The sequence below is a fragment of the Molossus molossus genome, unplaced genomic scaffold (genome assembly GCF_014108415.1).
Source record: "Molossus molossus isolate mMolMol1 unplaced genomic scaffold, mMolMol1.p scaffold_m16_p_1, whole genome shotgun sequence".
NCBI lineage: Eukaryota > Metazoa > Chordata > Mammalia > Chiroptera > Molossidae > Molossus > Molossus molossus.
The window spans coordinates 167,705,891-167,723,817 of NW_023425344.1; the positions used below are offsets into that span (position 1 = coordinate 167,705,891).

At 39.4% G+C, this 17,927-nt stretch overlaps 1 protein-coding gene across 1 annotated transcript in view; it reads right to left on the bottom strand.

Annotated features, from left to right (window-relative positions):
- SNX6 (sorting nexin 6) overlaps positions 1-17,927 on the bottom strand; it is a 65,630-nt gene that overhangs the window by 36,883 nt on the left and 10,820 nt on the right. Inside the window, exons 3-6 of the mRNA XM_036281391.1 lie at positions 15,991-16,095; positions 12,298-12,408; positions 9,798-9,919; positions 7,746-7,869 (exon numbers count right to left, since the gene is read on the bottom strand). Coding sequence (XP_036137284.1) covers positions 7,746-7,869; positions 9,798-9,919; positions 12,298-12,408; positions 15,991-16,095 — 462 coding nt within the window. The remainder of the gene's footprint in view (positions 1-7,745; positions 7,870-9,797; positions 9,920-12,297; positions 12,409-15,990; positions 16,096-17,927) is intronic.

Sequence of the window (17,927 nt, forward strand, 5' to 3'; positions counted from 1 at the left end):
AATGGAATCTACAAACAAAATGAACAGGTAGAACAGAAACATTCTCATAGATACAGAGAACATTTTGTTGGTTGCCAGATGGGAGGGGGGTTGGGGGAATGGGTGAAAAAGGTGAAGGGATTAAGAAGTACAAATTCATTGCTAGACTGACAAACCTCAAAGGGAAAGGGGTTGGGGTGTGGGAAGAAATAAACCGAAGAACTTATATGCATAACCAATGGACACAGACAGTAGTGTGGGAAAAGGTAGGAGGGGGCGGGAGTGGGGAGGAGGGGGTCAATGGGGGAAAAATAAGGAACATCTGTAATACATTCAACAATAAAGATTAAAAAAAATAAAAAAAGAAGAAGTATTGCCCTGGCCAGTTTTTCTCAGTGGTTAGAGTATCGGCCAGTGGACCAGAGAGTCCTGGATTCGGTTCCCGCTAAGGGCACGTACCTCGGTTGAAATTTGTCCCCAACCCCAGTTGGAGTCGTGTGAGTGGCAACCACTCCATGTGTCTCTCTCACATGGATGTTTCTTTTTTTTTTTATCCTCACCCGAGGATATTTTTCCATTTTTTGTACAGATAGAGTGGGAGAGAGAGAGAGGAAGGGAGAGAGAGAGAGAAACATCGACGTGAAGGGACACATCGAGTGGCTGCCACCCGCACGACCAACCAGGGCCAGGGACAAACTGCAACCGAAGTACGTGCCCTTAGCGGGAACCGAACCCGGGTCTCTCCGGGCCGCAGGCCGACGCTCTAACTGCTGAGCCAAACTGGCCAGGGCTCACATGGATGTTTCTGTTTCTCTCTCTCTCTCTACCCCCCCTCCCTCTCTCTCCCCCTCCTGCTCTATCTGAAGATAAATGCAAAAAAAAATGTCCTTGGGTGAGGATTAAAAAAAAAGAAGTATCTATAGCACACTAGGGAGCACCCAAGGAACTTAACATAGACTCAGGCAATGAGAAAGAAAAGACTGACTGAAGGTTGAATAACTAGTCAGGGGCAGCTTCAATAACCCAGATTAAGGACTTACGCAAGCCAGAACTAATCTTTAGGTCTGTTGGTAAAAGGAAGTGGGCACATTCCTTATATAGTAAAGGAGGAAGACAGATGGGATTTGGTGATTTCTAATAGGAAGATGGAGTAGGAGGAGTCATGGGTAATTTTCAGGTTTTAAAATTTTTTTATATGTTTATTGATTTTTAGAGAGAGAGGAAGGGAGAACTAAAGAGAGGAACATCGATGTGGAAGCAAAACACTGATTGGCTGCCTCCTATATGCCCCTTACTGGAGATCAAGGCTTGTGCCCTGACCGGGAATTGAACCGGCAACCTTTTGGTGCACCCAACGATTCCAAACCAAATAAGCCACACCAGCCAAGGTTTAATTTTCAGGTTTTAAGGAACTGGAAGGTCATGGTACCTTCTTTGAAACAGGGAATACAAGAGAAGGCATAGGTTTAAAGTAGAGCTCCACTAAGGGTAAAATGCCAAGGGGACATCTAAATGGAGCTTTTCAGGAGTCAGTCTAATAAAGAGAGCTGGGACTCAGAAGTGATACAGATTTATAAGTTAACAGCATAGTAGAATATCTGAAACCACAGGAGTAGATGAAATCACTTAGGGATAATTTATGGAATCAGAATTCTAGAGGAACTTCTAGACTACTTGAGAACTCAATAAGGAACCTTGGAAACATCAGATTTATATTAATGGATATATGAAGAAAAAAGATTGTGAAAGATACTGGGAAGTAGCCACAGAGTTAAGAGGAAAACTCAGAAGAGATCTCAAAGATCCAGAAGTACATGGGATCCAGCATAGCAAAAAGATATCTTAGTCAAAATGGAAAGGGACAATGTAATATACCATATTTATAGAATAAAGGACAAAAACCACATGTTCACCTCAATAGATGTACTTTTTTTTCATAATACTCAACAAACTAGGAAAAGAAGGGAGGTTCTTCAACCTGCTAAAGGGCATTTATGAAAAACCCATAGCTAATATCATATTTAATAATCAAATAGTGAATGCTTTCCTCCTAAGATCAGAGACAAAACAAGGATGTCTACTTTTGCCACTTCTATTTAACATTATATTGTAGGTTCTAGCCAAGGGTAGTTAAACAAACGAAAGAAATAAAAGGCATGCAGATTGTAAAGGAAGATTATGAAACAAAAAAAAAAGAAAGCTAAAAAATGAGTGTAGCTAGCCAAGTGGGTGAGGACTGTGGGGGATCTCGAAAGTTCAGGGATTTGATTTCTGATCGGTTTCCACTCCCAGTGAACAACGTGAGACTCGATCAAGAGGAAATGCTTTGGGTTGAAATAAGCTTTCACAGAAAATGGGAAAAAGCTGGCACTCTCCCTCCAGGGAGTATGCCCATGACGTTCCCTTCCCCCCACAGGCATGAATCTCCTAAACTCCAAGGAACCCCACAAGGGAGCAATGGGCAATGGCAGCTCATCCCAGGCTAATCCCCTCAACCTGTCTCCAAGGCCCCCTTTTTTCCAGTGAGCTAAGGCTGCTCAGCCTAGGCTCTCCTATTGCTTTTTCTATGCCCTTCCTTGTTTCACTGTTCTAAGTGTGGTTTTGCTGTGGTCAATAAATTATTGCTTGCTTTTCTACACACACATACACACAAAATAAAAAGGAAAAGAACTGTCTGAAGTCATAACCTTGTTATAAATGATAGAACAGGCACTCGAGGCTAAGTGAGAAAGCAAAGACAAAAGGGCTGCTAACAAAGTCAAAATGCAGGAGAGGTCGAAGAATAACTATAATGGGAACAGGGTAAAAGAGAGCTACAGGACAGAAGGCTATGTTTGGAATCCATAATACTAGGGTTTAAGAACTCAGAAGGCGTCCTGGCCAGTTTGGTTCAGCGGTAGAGTGTCGGCCCATGAACCAATGAGTTGTGGGTTCGATTCTGGTCAAGGGCACGTGTCTTGGGTGCGGTTCGTCCCCAGCCCTGGTTGGGGTCATGCGGGAGGCAACCAGTCAATGTGTCTCTCTTCACATTAATGTCTCTTTCTCTCCTTCCCTCCTACTCTGTCTAAAGATACATGGAAAAATACCCTCAGGCGAGAATTAAAAAAAAAAAGTCATGGGCAAGTAAAGTATAGCATAGTGAAAAATAAATCTACCTCAGTGGGAGAAAATTTATGAACTCCCAAGAGTTCTTTTTTTTTTAAACCCTTACCCGAGGATATTTTTCCATTTATCTCAGATAGAATGTGGGGGAGGGAGAGAGAAACATCGACTGGTTGCCTCTCGCACCCTGACCAGGGCCAAGGACGAACCACAACCAAGCTACGTGCCTTTGACAGGAATCGAACCCGTAACTCTTTGGTCCATGGGCTGACGCTTTCATTGCTGAGCCAAACCAGCCAGGGCTAAAATCCTAAGAGTTCTGAAAGTGATTTATATAAAGCTGATCTAAACATTTAATAATCTTTCACTAAATATTCTAACAAATGTTTATTTTACATCTTAATTGCCAGGCACTATTCTAAAATAGTGAGGGTATAATGGTGAAAAATTAAAGTCTTATTCTCAGAGAGACTACATTTTAGTAGAAGGAGATGGACAATAAATATATAAACAAAATTTTAAAGTACAGATATATAATTTCGGATAGTTCTAAGGCTGTGGCAATGGGATAGAGTGCTTACAACATAAGGCTGCTGCTTCTCTTGCTCAAATGGCCTTGAACTGATACTACAATGCCTTACTTTACACCTATGCAGTCTACCAAATTACTACTAAGGTTTTAGCGTAGGCCATAAGTAAGGTCCAGCAAAAACAAACTTATGAAGGTAAAAAAGTGATGACAGCATTCAATCATGTGTTTTCCACATGTTGTTTAGCAACCCTACTCATGAATCATTTTTAGCTTCTTATAATTCATGATATAGCTAGCATGCTTTACAATTTCTATTTATAAAAGATCACATGATAGTACCACATATCACACTTATTATGCTTGTGAAAGTACCCATGCTTAAACAGCTATACTTCTGTGATCTTGAGTTACTTCACACACTGTTCAAAAATTTCCTTTTCCTCTACTGCTAGACTTAGGCCATTTTATTGTCATATCTACTAAAACCAAACCAGAAGGGCAAATTATATAAAAAATTTTTTTTGATCTTTTTTTGTTTTTACTGATTTTTTAGAGAGAAAGAGAAAGGGAGAGAGATAGAAACATTGATGAGAGAGAAAACATCCATTGGTTGCCTCCTGCATGCCTCCTACTGGGCACTGAGGCTGCAACCTGGGCATGTGCCCTGACCGGGAATTGAACTAGGACCTACCTCTCAGTCCATGGGACGATGCTCATGCTACTGAACCACACCAGCTGGGCAGAATTTTTTTTATCTTGTTGTATACTTATAAGCAAACAAGTCCCTAAGCTACATATGCTTTCTGCTAAAATTAGGAGTTACCAGAGATAGATTCCAAGATCTGTATCACCCACCCACTAAAAATTTTTTTGCTAGCACTATAAATGAAGGAATCTTTAAAGCTCAACCACCTCAATCTCTCTATCTGCACTATAACAGAGTTTTTACACAGGGAGGGACAGAGAAAAATTAAGTGATCAGCATGAAGAAGGTCAGTTAAACAGATCAAGAGTCAATAATTAAACCAATAGTAAGCTAGAATTCTTTTCTTTTCTTTTTTTGGAACGTGCCCCTAGCAGGAACCAAACCGGGGACTCTCTGGTCCGCAGGCCGATGCGCCAACCGCTGAGCAAAACTGGCCAGGGCTAAGCTAGAATTCTTTAGCTCAATTACCTCCCTGGAGTCCGCCATAAGGCTTCAGAAGACTCCAAAATACAATGTAAAAAACTGGACTTCTGGTCAAGATGGCGGCGTAGGTAAACGCAGCATTGTGTCCTCCCACAACCACATCAAAGTTACAACTAAACTACTGAACAACAATCATTCAAAACCGCCTGAAATCAAGCTGAATGGAAGTCCTACAACTATGGAATTAAAGAAGCAGCCACATTGAGACTGGTAGGAGGGGAGGAGGCGCAACAGGCTGGTCCCACACCCACGTGTGGTGCATAAAAATCAGGAGGGCTCCTCGGCTGGGAAGGTCCTCCCTGAGGACTGAGGGGTCCCCGTCCCATACCAGGCGCCCCACTCAGGGTCCCAGTGCCAGGAAGAGAATCCCCATAACTTCTGGCTGGAAAAACCAGCAGGAACTGAGGCTCAGGGAAACTGATGCGGCTGGAGCCCCAGGCAGCTCCTCTTAAAGGGCCCGCGCACTGAATTATCGGACTCACTCCCTCTAAGCTTGGAGGGGAGGCAGCGTGAGGGGCCCTGGAGACATACAGGGAAGAACTGAACTGTTCGGCATTGAAGCCAGGGCTGGAGGAGGGGGCTTTCTCCAGGACAGACATGCTGCCAGAGACCTTTGTTCCTTTGGTGAGCCCTTCCCTGGGGCGGCAGACAGCTGCCATATCTGGGACTCCAGCAACCTGGCTCATACTGGTTGTCCCGCCCTGGTGATTCCCTAAGGCACCGCCCCACCCAACTTTCAGGCCCACCCAAGCTGCTGCCAGTTGCTTAACCATAGGATTGGCCTGGCTTGGATCCTGCTTCAGGTTTTCCTAAATTCTTTCAAACAAGCAGCATCTGGTCTCAGCCAGCCCCATACCTCCCGTTAAGTAATACATAGAAACAAACACAGGGAGGAAGCCAAAATGAAGAGAAAAAGAAACAGGTCCCAAATGAAAGAACAGAAAAAATCTCTAGGGAAAGAACTAAGCAATGGAGATAAGCCAACTAACAGATGCTGAATTCAAATACTGCTTATAAAGATGCTCAATGAACTTAGTGAGATCCTCAGCGAACTTAGGGCCTCAAGAGCATAAAAAAGGACCAGTCAGAAATGAAGGAGGCACTAACTGAAATAAAGAATAATTTACACAGATTCAATAGTAGAGTAGGTAAAGCCAAGAAGCAAACCATTGACTTGGAATATAAGGAAGCAAAAAACACCCAATCAGAACAGCAAAAAGAAAAAAGAATCCAAAAATATGAGGATAGTGTAAGGAGCCTCTGGGACAACTTCAAGTGTGCCAACATTTGCATCTTGGGGATGCCAGAAGGAGAAGAGAACAAAAAATTGAAAACCTATTTGAAACAAGAATGGTAGAAAACTTCCCTAACTTAGTGAAGGAAACAGACATACAAGTCCAGGAAGCACAGAGAGTCCCAAACAAGATGAACCCCAAGAGACCCACACCAAGACACATCATCATGAAAATGCAAAAGGTTCAAGACAGAGAGAGTCTTAAAAGCAGCAAGAAAAAAGCAGTTAGTTACCTACAAGGGAGTTCCCATAAGACTGTCAGCTGATTTCTCAAAAGAAAGTTTGCAGGCCAGAAGGGAGTGGCAAATATTCACAGTGATGAAAAGCAAGAACCTACAACCAAGATTACTCTATCCTGCAAAGCTGTCATTTAGAATCAATGGATATATAAAGAGTTTCCCAGACAAGAAAAAATTAAAGGAGTTCATCACTACCAAACCGTTATTATATGAAATGAAGGGTCTTTTTGAAGAAAAAGATAAAATATGTGAACAAACAAAATGGCAATGAATACATATCTATCGACAATGGAATCTACAAACAAAATGAACAGGTAGAACAGAAACATTCTCATAGATACAGAGAACATTTTGTTGGTTGCCTGATGGAAGGGGGGTTGGAGGAATGGGTGAAAAAGGTGAAGGGATTAAGAAGAACAAGTTGGTTGCTAGATTGACAAACCTCAAAGGGAAGGGGGGTTTGGGGGGTGGAAGGAGATGAACGAAAGAGCTTATATGCATATATGCATGGCCAATGGACACAGACAACTGTGTGGGAAAAGGCAGGAGGGGGGCGGGGGTGGGGAGGAAGGGGTCAATGGGGGGAAATGAGGAACATCTGCAATACATTCAACAGTAAAGATAAAAAAAAATGTAAAAAACATTAATTAATTTCATAACCTTATTTCTTAAGAAGTTCACAATTCAGCATGAAAACCAATGTCCCAGGTAGTGACACAATGTACTGTTATTTCTTCAATTAATCTACTCAAGGTCTTCCAAAATGCTGCACTGCCACCGAAAAAATGTAATTTTAAACTGTCTTTCTTGAAAAATAAGAACATTATAAAAGACGACCTTAAGACTTTTCTCTTTAAGCCCTGGCTGGTTTGGCTCAGTGGTTAGAACGTCGGCCTGCAGTCCAGAGAGACCCGGGTTTGGTTCCCGCTGAGGGCACATACCTTAGTTGAAGTTTGTCCCTGGCCCTGGTTGGGTCTTGCGGGTGGCAACCACTTGATGTGTCCCTTTCACATTGATGTTTCTCTCTCTTTCTCTCTCCCTCCCACTCTATCTGAACAAAAGATGGAAAAATGTCCTCGGGTGAGGATTAAAAAAAATAATAATTAAATAAGAAGAATTTTCTCTTAAAAAAAATTTTTTTTCTTTATTGATTTTTTAGAGAGAGAGAGAGAGAGAGAGGAAGGGAAATGGCCACCTCCTGCATGCCCCTCAATGGGAATTGGGCCCACAACCTGGTCATGTGCCCTGACTGGGAGTCGAACCGTCAACCTCTTGGTGCATGGGTCAACGCTCAACCACTGAGCCATACCAGCCAGGCCAATTTTAAGACCTTTCTAACTATCCCCTACCTTTTCCAATGACTCTTTAAAAATAAGCCCTGGTCACTACTTGAATCAATTTCATACTCACATCTTGGTTATATTCCAAGAAGACATGGAAATTTAAATCTTTTCTCAAGATAGGATGTGCTGCCACACGACACAGGAATACTTCATGCATTGCAACAGTCTTCTTGAATATTGCCAAATATTCACTAAAAACAATATACAAAATTAAAGGTAAAACACTGCATCATCTAGAAAATCATCTGCAACAATATTTTCAGCAAATACTCTTTGAATTATTCTAAATGCAAAACCAGATACAAAGATATAATCCAAATAAACAAAGGTGTTAGTTGAACTGTTAATAAAATATGTAAAAGCCAGCCCTGAAAAGACTTCATGCTAGTTAAGAGCATTTATTATAGCTAAATGTTAATATTTTTAATTTTATGAACCTTTCTTCCTATGCAAGTTGATTTTAAAGGTAACTATAGGGGTGTTTGTTTTAAGCTTCAGAGAAAACATACTATAAATTATTGGGTACTGTCTTGATTCAATTTCTACATAATTACTACTTTTAAACACCTTCATACAAAAAAATATCAAACCCCAAACCTAAGTAAGCATATTTTCAACATTAATAAAATATTTTCATCTAATGACCCAGAAACACAAAAAAGAAACACACCACAGGGAGACTAATTTTTGCCATTACATCAAAGAACTGTGTTTAAAATATTTTAATATCAGTGAATCACAGCGATCATACAGTAATACATGTCAGTTTGGGGAAAAAAAAAACACTCAAGGAAAAGGCCCAATATTCTTGCTTCAACTACGTGCAAGGAGGATAAGTTTTACATACCAGCAAACCAGCAGGACCAATGTTGGGAGAAGTTTGATCTCTGTGAGGGTAGTCATTCAGTGAAGACAAAAAAGAAGGATGCAGAGGATGGAGTAGCAGTAGAATAAACCCAAGGTTCTCTGTTATCCAACCCCTAACCAGACCACAAAAGAATCATGATCAGGGCCACTGGAAAAGCACAGATTCTTCAATATTAATGTGCTCTGCTAATTTCCAGTTTTCAGTCTTATAAACTATAAACTATAAAAGTATGTATCTGCTATCCGACTACTGCTTGCACCCAGCATTGACAGAATTCTTAAAATATCTGTCACCTTACACTTTGACAAAGAAGACCTACTTTGGTCATTTATCCTGTCAATAGAGTTTAGCATTCTGAAGAGAAGTCTAGCAGTAGTGTGAATATATGCTTATAACTGAAACTAAGTGGAAGAGGAGAAAGGAAAAGCATGAAGGAGAGAAATGACCAAAGAGTGATGAGGGGGATGACAATGCAAGGAAAATTATTTCCTTGTATAACTCTCAAAATAACCAAAAAACAATATACAGCAAATCCAAAATTACTTCAAATGTTTAATAGAAGTAGAAAATACTTTGTATTTTCAACAAATATGCTAAAAATAAAATTGAAATATATCAATTTTTCAAAGATTTAATACAATTCTAGTATATATGGAACTAATTATCATATAATGAAAAAATTTTAAACTATCCGCTTGTTACTTTGCTCCTTCCTATTCTCTTCCCTTCAGCCAAAAGCTATCGGCAGAGAAAAGAGGGGGGAAATCTCTCTTTCACACATATACACACACTTAAAAAAAATAAAGAAAGCATAATATATGCAGAATTGCTCAGTGCATACCTCTATGAGAAATAGAAATTTTAGTAGTATGCATACATTGAAAAAAGGTCATCAGGCTGCTAATAACTAAGGCCTTGTAAATAAAAATCAAAATAATTTATTCTGCTTTAAAAAGTCATTATTTTTCTTTCTACTATTTTTATTAAACTTTTGAATACTCCATTACTCATTTTCAGAGTCTCTTTAAAACATTAATTTAAAAAATTTTACAATGTGGACAATTATTCTATAATTTTCCTGTAGGCTCTGATCATGATCATTAACACTGGTTGTGTGACTTAAACTTGCATCTTCCAGAAAGGGTCACTGTGGTGAAAAGATTAAAAGGGTGGGATACTGGAGAGTACCAAAAAAAAAAGAAGGCATTAAAACAAGCACAATTAACAAAGGCAACAACAAAAATCACATACGCTTCCAGTTCCTGTTTCATCTTTGTGAATTCTTCCTTTGTCATGGACCCTTCTCCTTCTCCAAGCTTCTGTAGTTTTTCCCTTGAAGCATCAAAATCAGGTCTTGGTGGTGCTGGTGGGATCTATAATAGAACCAAATCACTAATTTTATTTCTAGAAGCAGATGTACTACGGCCACCATAAAAGACTTTGTGAAAGAGAAGTGGGCACCAGTACTATCCCAGGTCAGGTTAGAGAATTTGATTAGGTGTAGAAATTAAAATCCTTGAGATCATTTATATCAAGGAAGAAATATAACAGAGTATTATTTTCTAGTATTAGAACAGCAGTTCCTAAACTTTAATCTGCAGATTCCTATGTAGCAACCTATAGTCCTCAAATGCATATATAATGTACCTTAAGCTCTGACTATACACTAAATAAATATGTATAGCAAACATACATACCATTTTCAAAAGTATGTAAATGGTATAATTAAATACAAATGCAGTTTTAAATTAATGAATTCATAGTACTTCTATGCTATTATTTTAAAAAATTAATGAATGTTAACAGTAAGATCAAGCAAGGGATGTTAAAAAGGGTTCTTGGATTGGAGAAGTGTACCAGAAGCAGAATGCACTGACTTAGAAACAGGAAGAGAACAAGATACACTAATCTCACTCTATTCACCCACAGTAAGGGGGTAAATAAGAACTTACCTTCAAAAAAAATCCAGAAGAGAAGTATTCAAGAAAGGATATAAAAAAAGTACTATTGTAGGAGGAAGGGCCTACAAGTAAGAATTGTTAAGGGGAAATAAAAATTACAGAGAGTAGGTAAGCCCTGGCCAGTTTGACTCAGCGGTTAGAGTGTCGGCCATGGACCATATAGAGTCCTGGGTTCGGTTCCCGCTAAGGGCATGTACCTCGGTTGCAGTTTGTTCCTGGCTCTGGTTGGGGTTGTGTGGGTGGCAACCACTTGGTGTGTCTCTCTCACATTGATGTTTCTCTCTATCCCCCCACCCACTCTATCTGAAGATAAATGCAAAAATGTCCTCAGGTGAGGATAAAAAAATAAATAAAAGAGAGTAGGTAAGATACGAGGAAGAAAAGGTAAGCAGGGGAAAAGTTAAATAAAAATGACAGCAAGGGAAGGATTATACCAGGGAAAACAACAGGGAAAGAAGCATCAAGTATACTCCAGCACACATCTGTTGATGCCTGCACATGGCATCTACTATGTGCCAGGCGTGAAGCTGAGCAATGGGCATATAAAAGTAAGAGTCCAGCCGGTGTGGCTCAGTGGTTGAGCACTGACCCATGCACTAAAAGGTCGCCGGTTCAATTCCCAGTCAGGACACATGCCTAGGTTGTGGGCCCGATCCCCAGTCGGGGGCGTGCAGGAGGTGGCCAATCGATGTTCTCTCTCATCAATGTTTGTATCTCTCTCCCTCTCACTTTCTCTCTCTCTAAAATCAATTAAAGGAAAAAGAAAATTTTTTTAAGAGCCCTGGCTGGTATGGGTCAGTGGTTAGAGCATCAGCCCTAGGACCAAAGAGTTGTGGGCTCAATTCCGGTTTAGGGCATGTACCTTGGTTGCAGTTCAGTCCCCAGTCCTGGTTGGGGTCATTCAGGGGGTAACCAATCGATGTGTCTCTCTCTCACATCGATGTTTCTCTCTCCCCCTCCCTCCTACTCTGTCTGAAAATAAATGGAAAAGTATCCTCAGTGAGGACTTAAAAAATAAAATAAAAATAAGTAAAACACGGTCTTGATCTTTGAGGACTGTTTAGTCTATGGAAGGAGAAAGCAGTAAGAAAATGCCATCAGACAAGATGAGGGAAATAGGGCAGGAAGAGAACAAGGAATTTCTAGGTTGGTGAACATAACTGACATGCTGGGAAAGGGGAAGGAGGGCCACCTGGAGAGAGCCTGATAGCTCTGAGCCAGCCACCCTCCCCATACCTTGTCCTATGCATCTCTTCCATTTGGTTCTTCCTGAATTGTATCCTTTATATAAACTGGTAATTGTAAAAAAAAGAATGCACTGCCAATTGGAGAAAGAGAAGCAAATGACTGAGGAGTGGCCACAAGGATGGAGATAGAATCAGGTCAGGATGATTTCAGTGAGATTTGAATGTGGTCACAGCTGTGGCACAACATCTGGTACATATTTAGATTAAATAACCTCTTAAGTAGTCCTCCAACTCTATTTGACTCTACCTATCTAAGGGTTCGAAACCAGTATGGTTTGTAACACCCCCTTAATTAATCCCTAGGACAAGCCTATTACAATTCTAATACACAGTAAGAATTTAAGTTTAAATGAGGGAGCATAACACATCCACACTCCCACACTCCCAAACAAGACAATTCAGGATTAAAGGTGGTAACCAATTGTTTTGTAACTAGCAATTTTTGAAAATTACTTTAGTTCATTAAAAATACTGAACAAGATTTCAACAAAAGTATCCAAAAAGCTCCTATAAATGGGGTTAAAATGGAACTTCAACACTTACAATGTAACCTGCATAGTCTTCATTTTCAACAAAGGAATCATGAAGCCAGATAAATTCTTCATGTTGTCGAACAACGGAAAACTCATTTTGTTTAAAATTTGGCAATGAACTCTGCAAAGATAGAAATTCTCTTGAATAAAAATAAAAATTATAGTAAAAAGCTTTTAATAAACATTCCATCGTTACTTAAGTTATTCTATTAATGTATATCAAACTCAACTATTCAAAGGAAAATAGATCTACAATCTGAAAATGTGCCTGAAAGCTGAAATCTAAAATGAAAATAATTTGTTAGACAATAATTTGATTAACTGAAGGAACACAACAAAATTGAAAATGATGAGCCCTGGCTGGTTTGGCTCAACAGTTAGAGCGTCGGCCTCCATACTGAAGGGTCAGAGGTTTGATTACCTGTCAAGAGCATGTATCTGGTTTGCAGGTTTGATTCCCTGGCCCTGGTAGGGGTGCATGAGGGAGGCAACCAATTGATGTGTCTCTCACATGAATGTTTCTCTCTCTCTTTTAAAAAAAAAATTTTTTTTCTTTATTGATTTTAGAGAGAGAGAGAAAGGGAGAGGGAGATAGAGAAAGAAACATCAATGAGAGAGAACACTGACTGGCTGCCTCTTGCATGCCCCCCACTGGGGATTAGGTCCACAACCTGGGCATCTGCCCTGACCAGGAATCGAACCAGCGACCTCTTGGTGCATGGGTTGATGCTCAACCAGTGAGCCACACCAGCCGAGCATGTTTCTCTCTCTCTTTCCTCCTCCCTTCCTTCTATCTATCTAAAAATCAAAGGAAAAATATCTTTGGGTAAGGATTAACAAATATAAAAATAGATCAATAAAATAAAACATATGAATTGTTTTCAAAAACCTGAAAATAACAAAGATATATTAATAAAAGTCTAGAGAAAATTAAATTTGCATTATGTTTGGGTTCTGAGCCATTCTTTCTCTGTGTATGTGTGTTCCAATAAAACTTTATCTATAGCCCCGCCAGTATGGCTCAGTGGATTGAGCATCGTCCTGGTTCGATTCCTGGTCAGGGCACATGCCTAGGTTGTGGGCTTGATCCCCAGGTAGGAGCATGCAGGAGGCAGCTGGCTGATCAATGTATCTGTCTCACATGGATGTTTCTATCTCTCTTTCTTTAAAAAAAAAAAAAAAAAAAATCAATAAAAATATATTAAAAAAACCTTTATTTACAAAAACAGCAGGTAAGCTAGATTTGGCTTGAGGACTCTAATTTGATGACTTGACCCGACATCTATAGTAATATCTTTACCAGGTTGCCAAAAGAAGGGAAGTGAATAAATCATGTTCAGAACAACACACCTTTTCATAGGAAGTACAGATTCCTTAACCATCATATTGAGAGGTGTTTGCTTATGGCCGAAAGTCCTTCTGTCTATTAGAATATGTGCTGTGTCTACATATTCAAAAACTGAGAATTTTATTCTAAGCTCCACCTCTATGCAAATACCACTGTTTTCTTTTTCAACTACTCATGTTGTAGTCAACCCCCCACCCCCCCACCCCCGGAGAGAAAGGGAAGAGAGACAAAGAAACATCAACATGAGAGCAAAACATCAATCAGCTGCTTCCTGCACCCTTTTCCCCCTACTGAGGATTGAGTCCGAAACTTGTGCATGTGCCCTAACCAGGAATCAAACCTGCAACCCTTCGGTGCACAGGGCAATGCCCAAGTAACTGAGCCACACCAGCCAGGGCTATAAGTCACTTTTAATCCTCAGCTGAGGATACCTTTTGATTGATTTTTTTCGGGGGGGGGGGTTGAGAGGGTCGAATAGAGAGGGAGGTGGGGGGGGGAGACAGAGAGAGAGAGAGAGAGAAAGAGAGAGAGAGAAAACACTGATGTGAGAAACATTGGTTGCTTCCTGTTCTCACCCCAACTAGTGATTGAACCCACAACCTAGGTATGTGCCCTGACTGGGAATCAAACCCACAACCTTTTGGTATATGGGACAATGCTCCAACCAACTGAGCCATCCAGCCAGGGTGTAATTCACTTTTAATATTCTGTGTAAAACAAAAAATTTTTTCTTCTTTTTTCTCTTTCTTTGTTTGTTTTGTTTTGTTTTTATTCTCACCCAAGGACATTTTTCAATATTTTGTTCAGATAGAGTGGGAGGGCGAGATAGAGAGAGAAACATCGATGTGAAAGGGACACAGCGAGTGGCTGCCACCCACATGATCCAACCAGGGCCGGGGACAAACTGCAACCGAGGTACGTGCCCTTAGCGGGAACCGAACCTGGGTCTCTCTGGACCGCAGGCCGATGCTCTAACCGCTGAGCCTAACCGGCCAGGGCTTTTTTTTTTCTTTCTTTATTGATTGTAGAGAGGGGGAGGGAGAGGGAGAGAGAAACAGAAACATTGATGAGAGAGAATATCAACTGGTCACCTCCTGCATGCCCCCCATGGGGAATTTGGCCCATAACCTGGGCATGTGCTCTGGCTGGGAATAAAACTGGCAACCTCTTTCTTTTTTTTGGTACGTGCCCCTTGCAGAAACCAAACCCAGGACTCTCTGGTCCACAGGCCGATGCTCCAACTGCTGAGCCAAACCAGCCAGGGCCAAACCGGCAACGTCTTGGTGCATGGATTGACACTCAACCACTGAGCCACACCAGCAGGGCAAAATAAAGAATTCTAATTAGATATAGACATGTATATTTTAGTTCCTTCTACAAACACAACTTGTATACATAATGCTGAGAAAGAGGGAAGGTGTCTGAAATTCTTAGAGGGATACTCCTCAGCAAATTCTTAAGTGTATTAAAGATAATGCAAGATTACAACCCAGTTAAAATCTTAAAACTGTTGTATTCCCTTTAGGGAGAGAAAAAGTCAGTGTTTTATAAGTGTATGTCCCGCCTATTACTGTGAGTCGCTCAAGTTTTGACTACTCATGCAATGCATATAGTGGATTTTGTAAGTGCTGTGCACTAAATATTCCTAGCATACTGCAGAATTGCACTTCATGTCTTCTTTTTTTTAAAAAGATCTTTAAATTTCATTTTTCAATTATTGTTTATTCGTTATTATTTTGTATTAGTTTCAGGTGTACAACAGCACAGTGGTTAGACAATCATATACTTTGCAAAGTGTTCCCCCTGATACTTCAAGTGCCCATCTGGCACCATACATATTTATTGTAATGTTTTTGACTATATCCCCTATGTTGTACTTTTACATCCCCATGACTATTTTGTAACTGCCAATTTGTACTTCTTAATCTCTTCACCTTTTCACAAAGTCTCTCAACCTTCCTCCCCTCTGGCAACCATCAGTCTGTTCTCTGTGTGTATGAGTCTCTTCCAATTTTGTTTGTTCCTTTATTTTGTTCTTAGATTCCGCATGTAAGTAAAATTATATGGTATTTGTCTTTCTCTGACTGACTTATTTAATTTAACATAATACCCTCTAGGTCTATCCATGCTGTCACAAATGGTAAGATTTCATTCTTTTTATGACTTATTCTTAATGTTAATCTTAAAAACATGTATTTCCCTAAAACTTTGTTAAAATAGCAGCAGTGAATTATAAAGTAAAAAAAGTTTCTTTCTAATTATGTCCAAATCCAAAGTTCCAGTCAATATATTATTACATATGTAACATTGGCATAATAGCTAAAATAATACAAGTAAAAAAAAAATCACATTTACCTTTGTGTGAACAGTAAATTTTACTTTATCTCTCTCACTAAGGGCATCAGAAATGTCCACTTGCAGAGCAGCATCACTTTGAAGATCTACATTTATTGCTTTAAGCTAGAAAAAGAAAATAATACCTTAATAAAAATTCAATGGGCTTTTATATTACTTTATTCTTCATAATAAGATAATGTAAAAATAAAACTAAAGTAACAGAAAACTCTTAAATCTAAAAAATACTCAGGTTCATTTAATCTACATGCATATTTTGGGGCAGGTACTTTGGGTATGTTATTATCTCAACTCATTTTCATTCTATACCATGCAACTATACTGTGTATAGTTAATTTAATGTATTAACTATAATTGATTCTTTAGTTTCACCTCAAAAGTAAACTGTTTTCCAAGAAGATGGTTCATTCAAGTTCAAATGTTCTAAAATTAAGGAATGCACCTACCTTTAAGGACAAGAAAAATAATGAAAAGAATATTGGCCAATAATTTTAACATTGATGTTACGGGAGACGCATTGATTGGCTGGCTCCGGCACGTGCCCTAAACAGGGCCAGGGATTGAACCTACAACCCAGGTACGTGCCCTCAACCCAGAATCAAATCTGACACCCTTCAGTGTGCAGGCTGACACTCTAACCACTGAGCTACACTGGCCAGGGCAGTAATCATATTTTTAAGAGTTTATACTATAAACTATAAACTTACATAAAACCGTTTAATGTTTAAAAATTGTTATTGTAATCAATGCTACATGTGCCCATTGTCTGACAAAGGAAATGAAATGAAAAGTTGACTTGAACTACTAAGAGGTTTTCTTTTTCATTTTCCAATTATCTCATTGTCTTTGCAATTTTGGAAACATTAATGAATACTCTATTTTTTTGTTTTCCTGCTTCTATTTAGTCTTATTTAGGTCTTCATATTGCCCTTCCTATCTCTTCTCCAATCCCCTACCATAATTCTAGTTTAAGAAACCAGTTTCCTTTTTTCTACTCACATTCAGGCTCTTTGAAGATGTTTACTGTGGTAGGCTGAATAATGACTACCCCCCCACCAAATATCTTTAGACAAATCCCTGGAATCTGTGGATGTTACCTTATATGGTAAAGATTTGGGGATGGGGAGATGATCCTCGATTATTATAAAGCTAGCCAATATAATAAATCATGCCCCCCACTGAAAATCATCCCTTACATCAATACAAAAATCTCACTGCAAGCTAATCTGCTATCATATTTCTTCAATTCTAGATGCATATTTTCCACATTTTAGCATGAAACAGGACTGCCTTGCAATTGATAACAAATCATAGTTTAACTGGCAATTATTTTTCTTAGTGGTATATAAAAATAAAATGTATCTTCCCATCAATTGTACTCTAGATTTGATAAAATATCATATTATAAATTTAGTGTTTATTACATAAAATGTATGGCAGATTTTCTTTTAAATATATATATATGTGTAAATACACACACACACATTTTGACTTTTTAGATAGAGAAGAAGGGAGAGGGAAAGAGAGAGAGAGAAACATTGATGAAAGAGAAACATTGATTGGCTGCCTCCTCCACGCCCCACACTGGGGATTGAGCCCCAAACCTGGGCATGTGCCCTGACCAGGAATTGAACTAGCAACCCCTTGGTGCATGGGACGACCCTCAACCACTGAGGCCCACTGGCTGGGCAGATTTCTTCTTTGTTTAAAGAAAAGTCAACAATTTAAGAGCGTTTTTATCAGGGGAAAAAAATCAAAGCAAACAATGTGATTCACCAACATTTAATTAACTTTTTGCAACTACTGAGGTCAGTTGCAGGAAATTCTAATTAGACTACATTCACTGGTTTAATCTTTATCTGGGCTAATAAACACTGTACTTTCTTTTGCCAGAGGCTGACTAGGTTAAACATTTGTGTCATGGCCAAGAGAAAGAC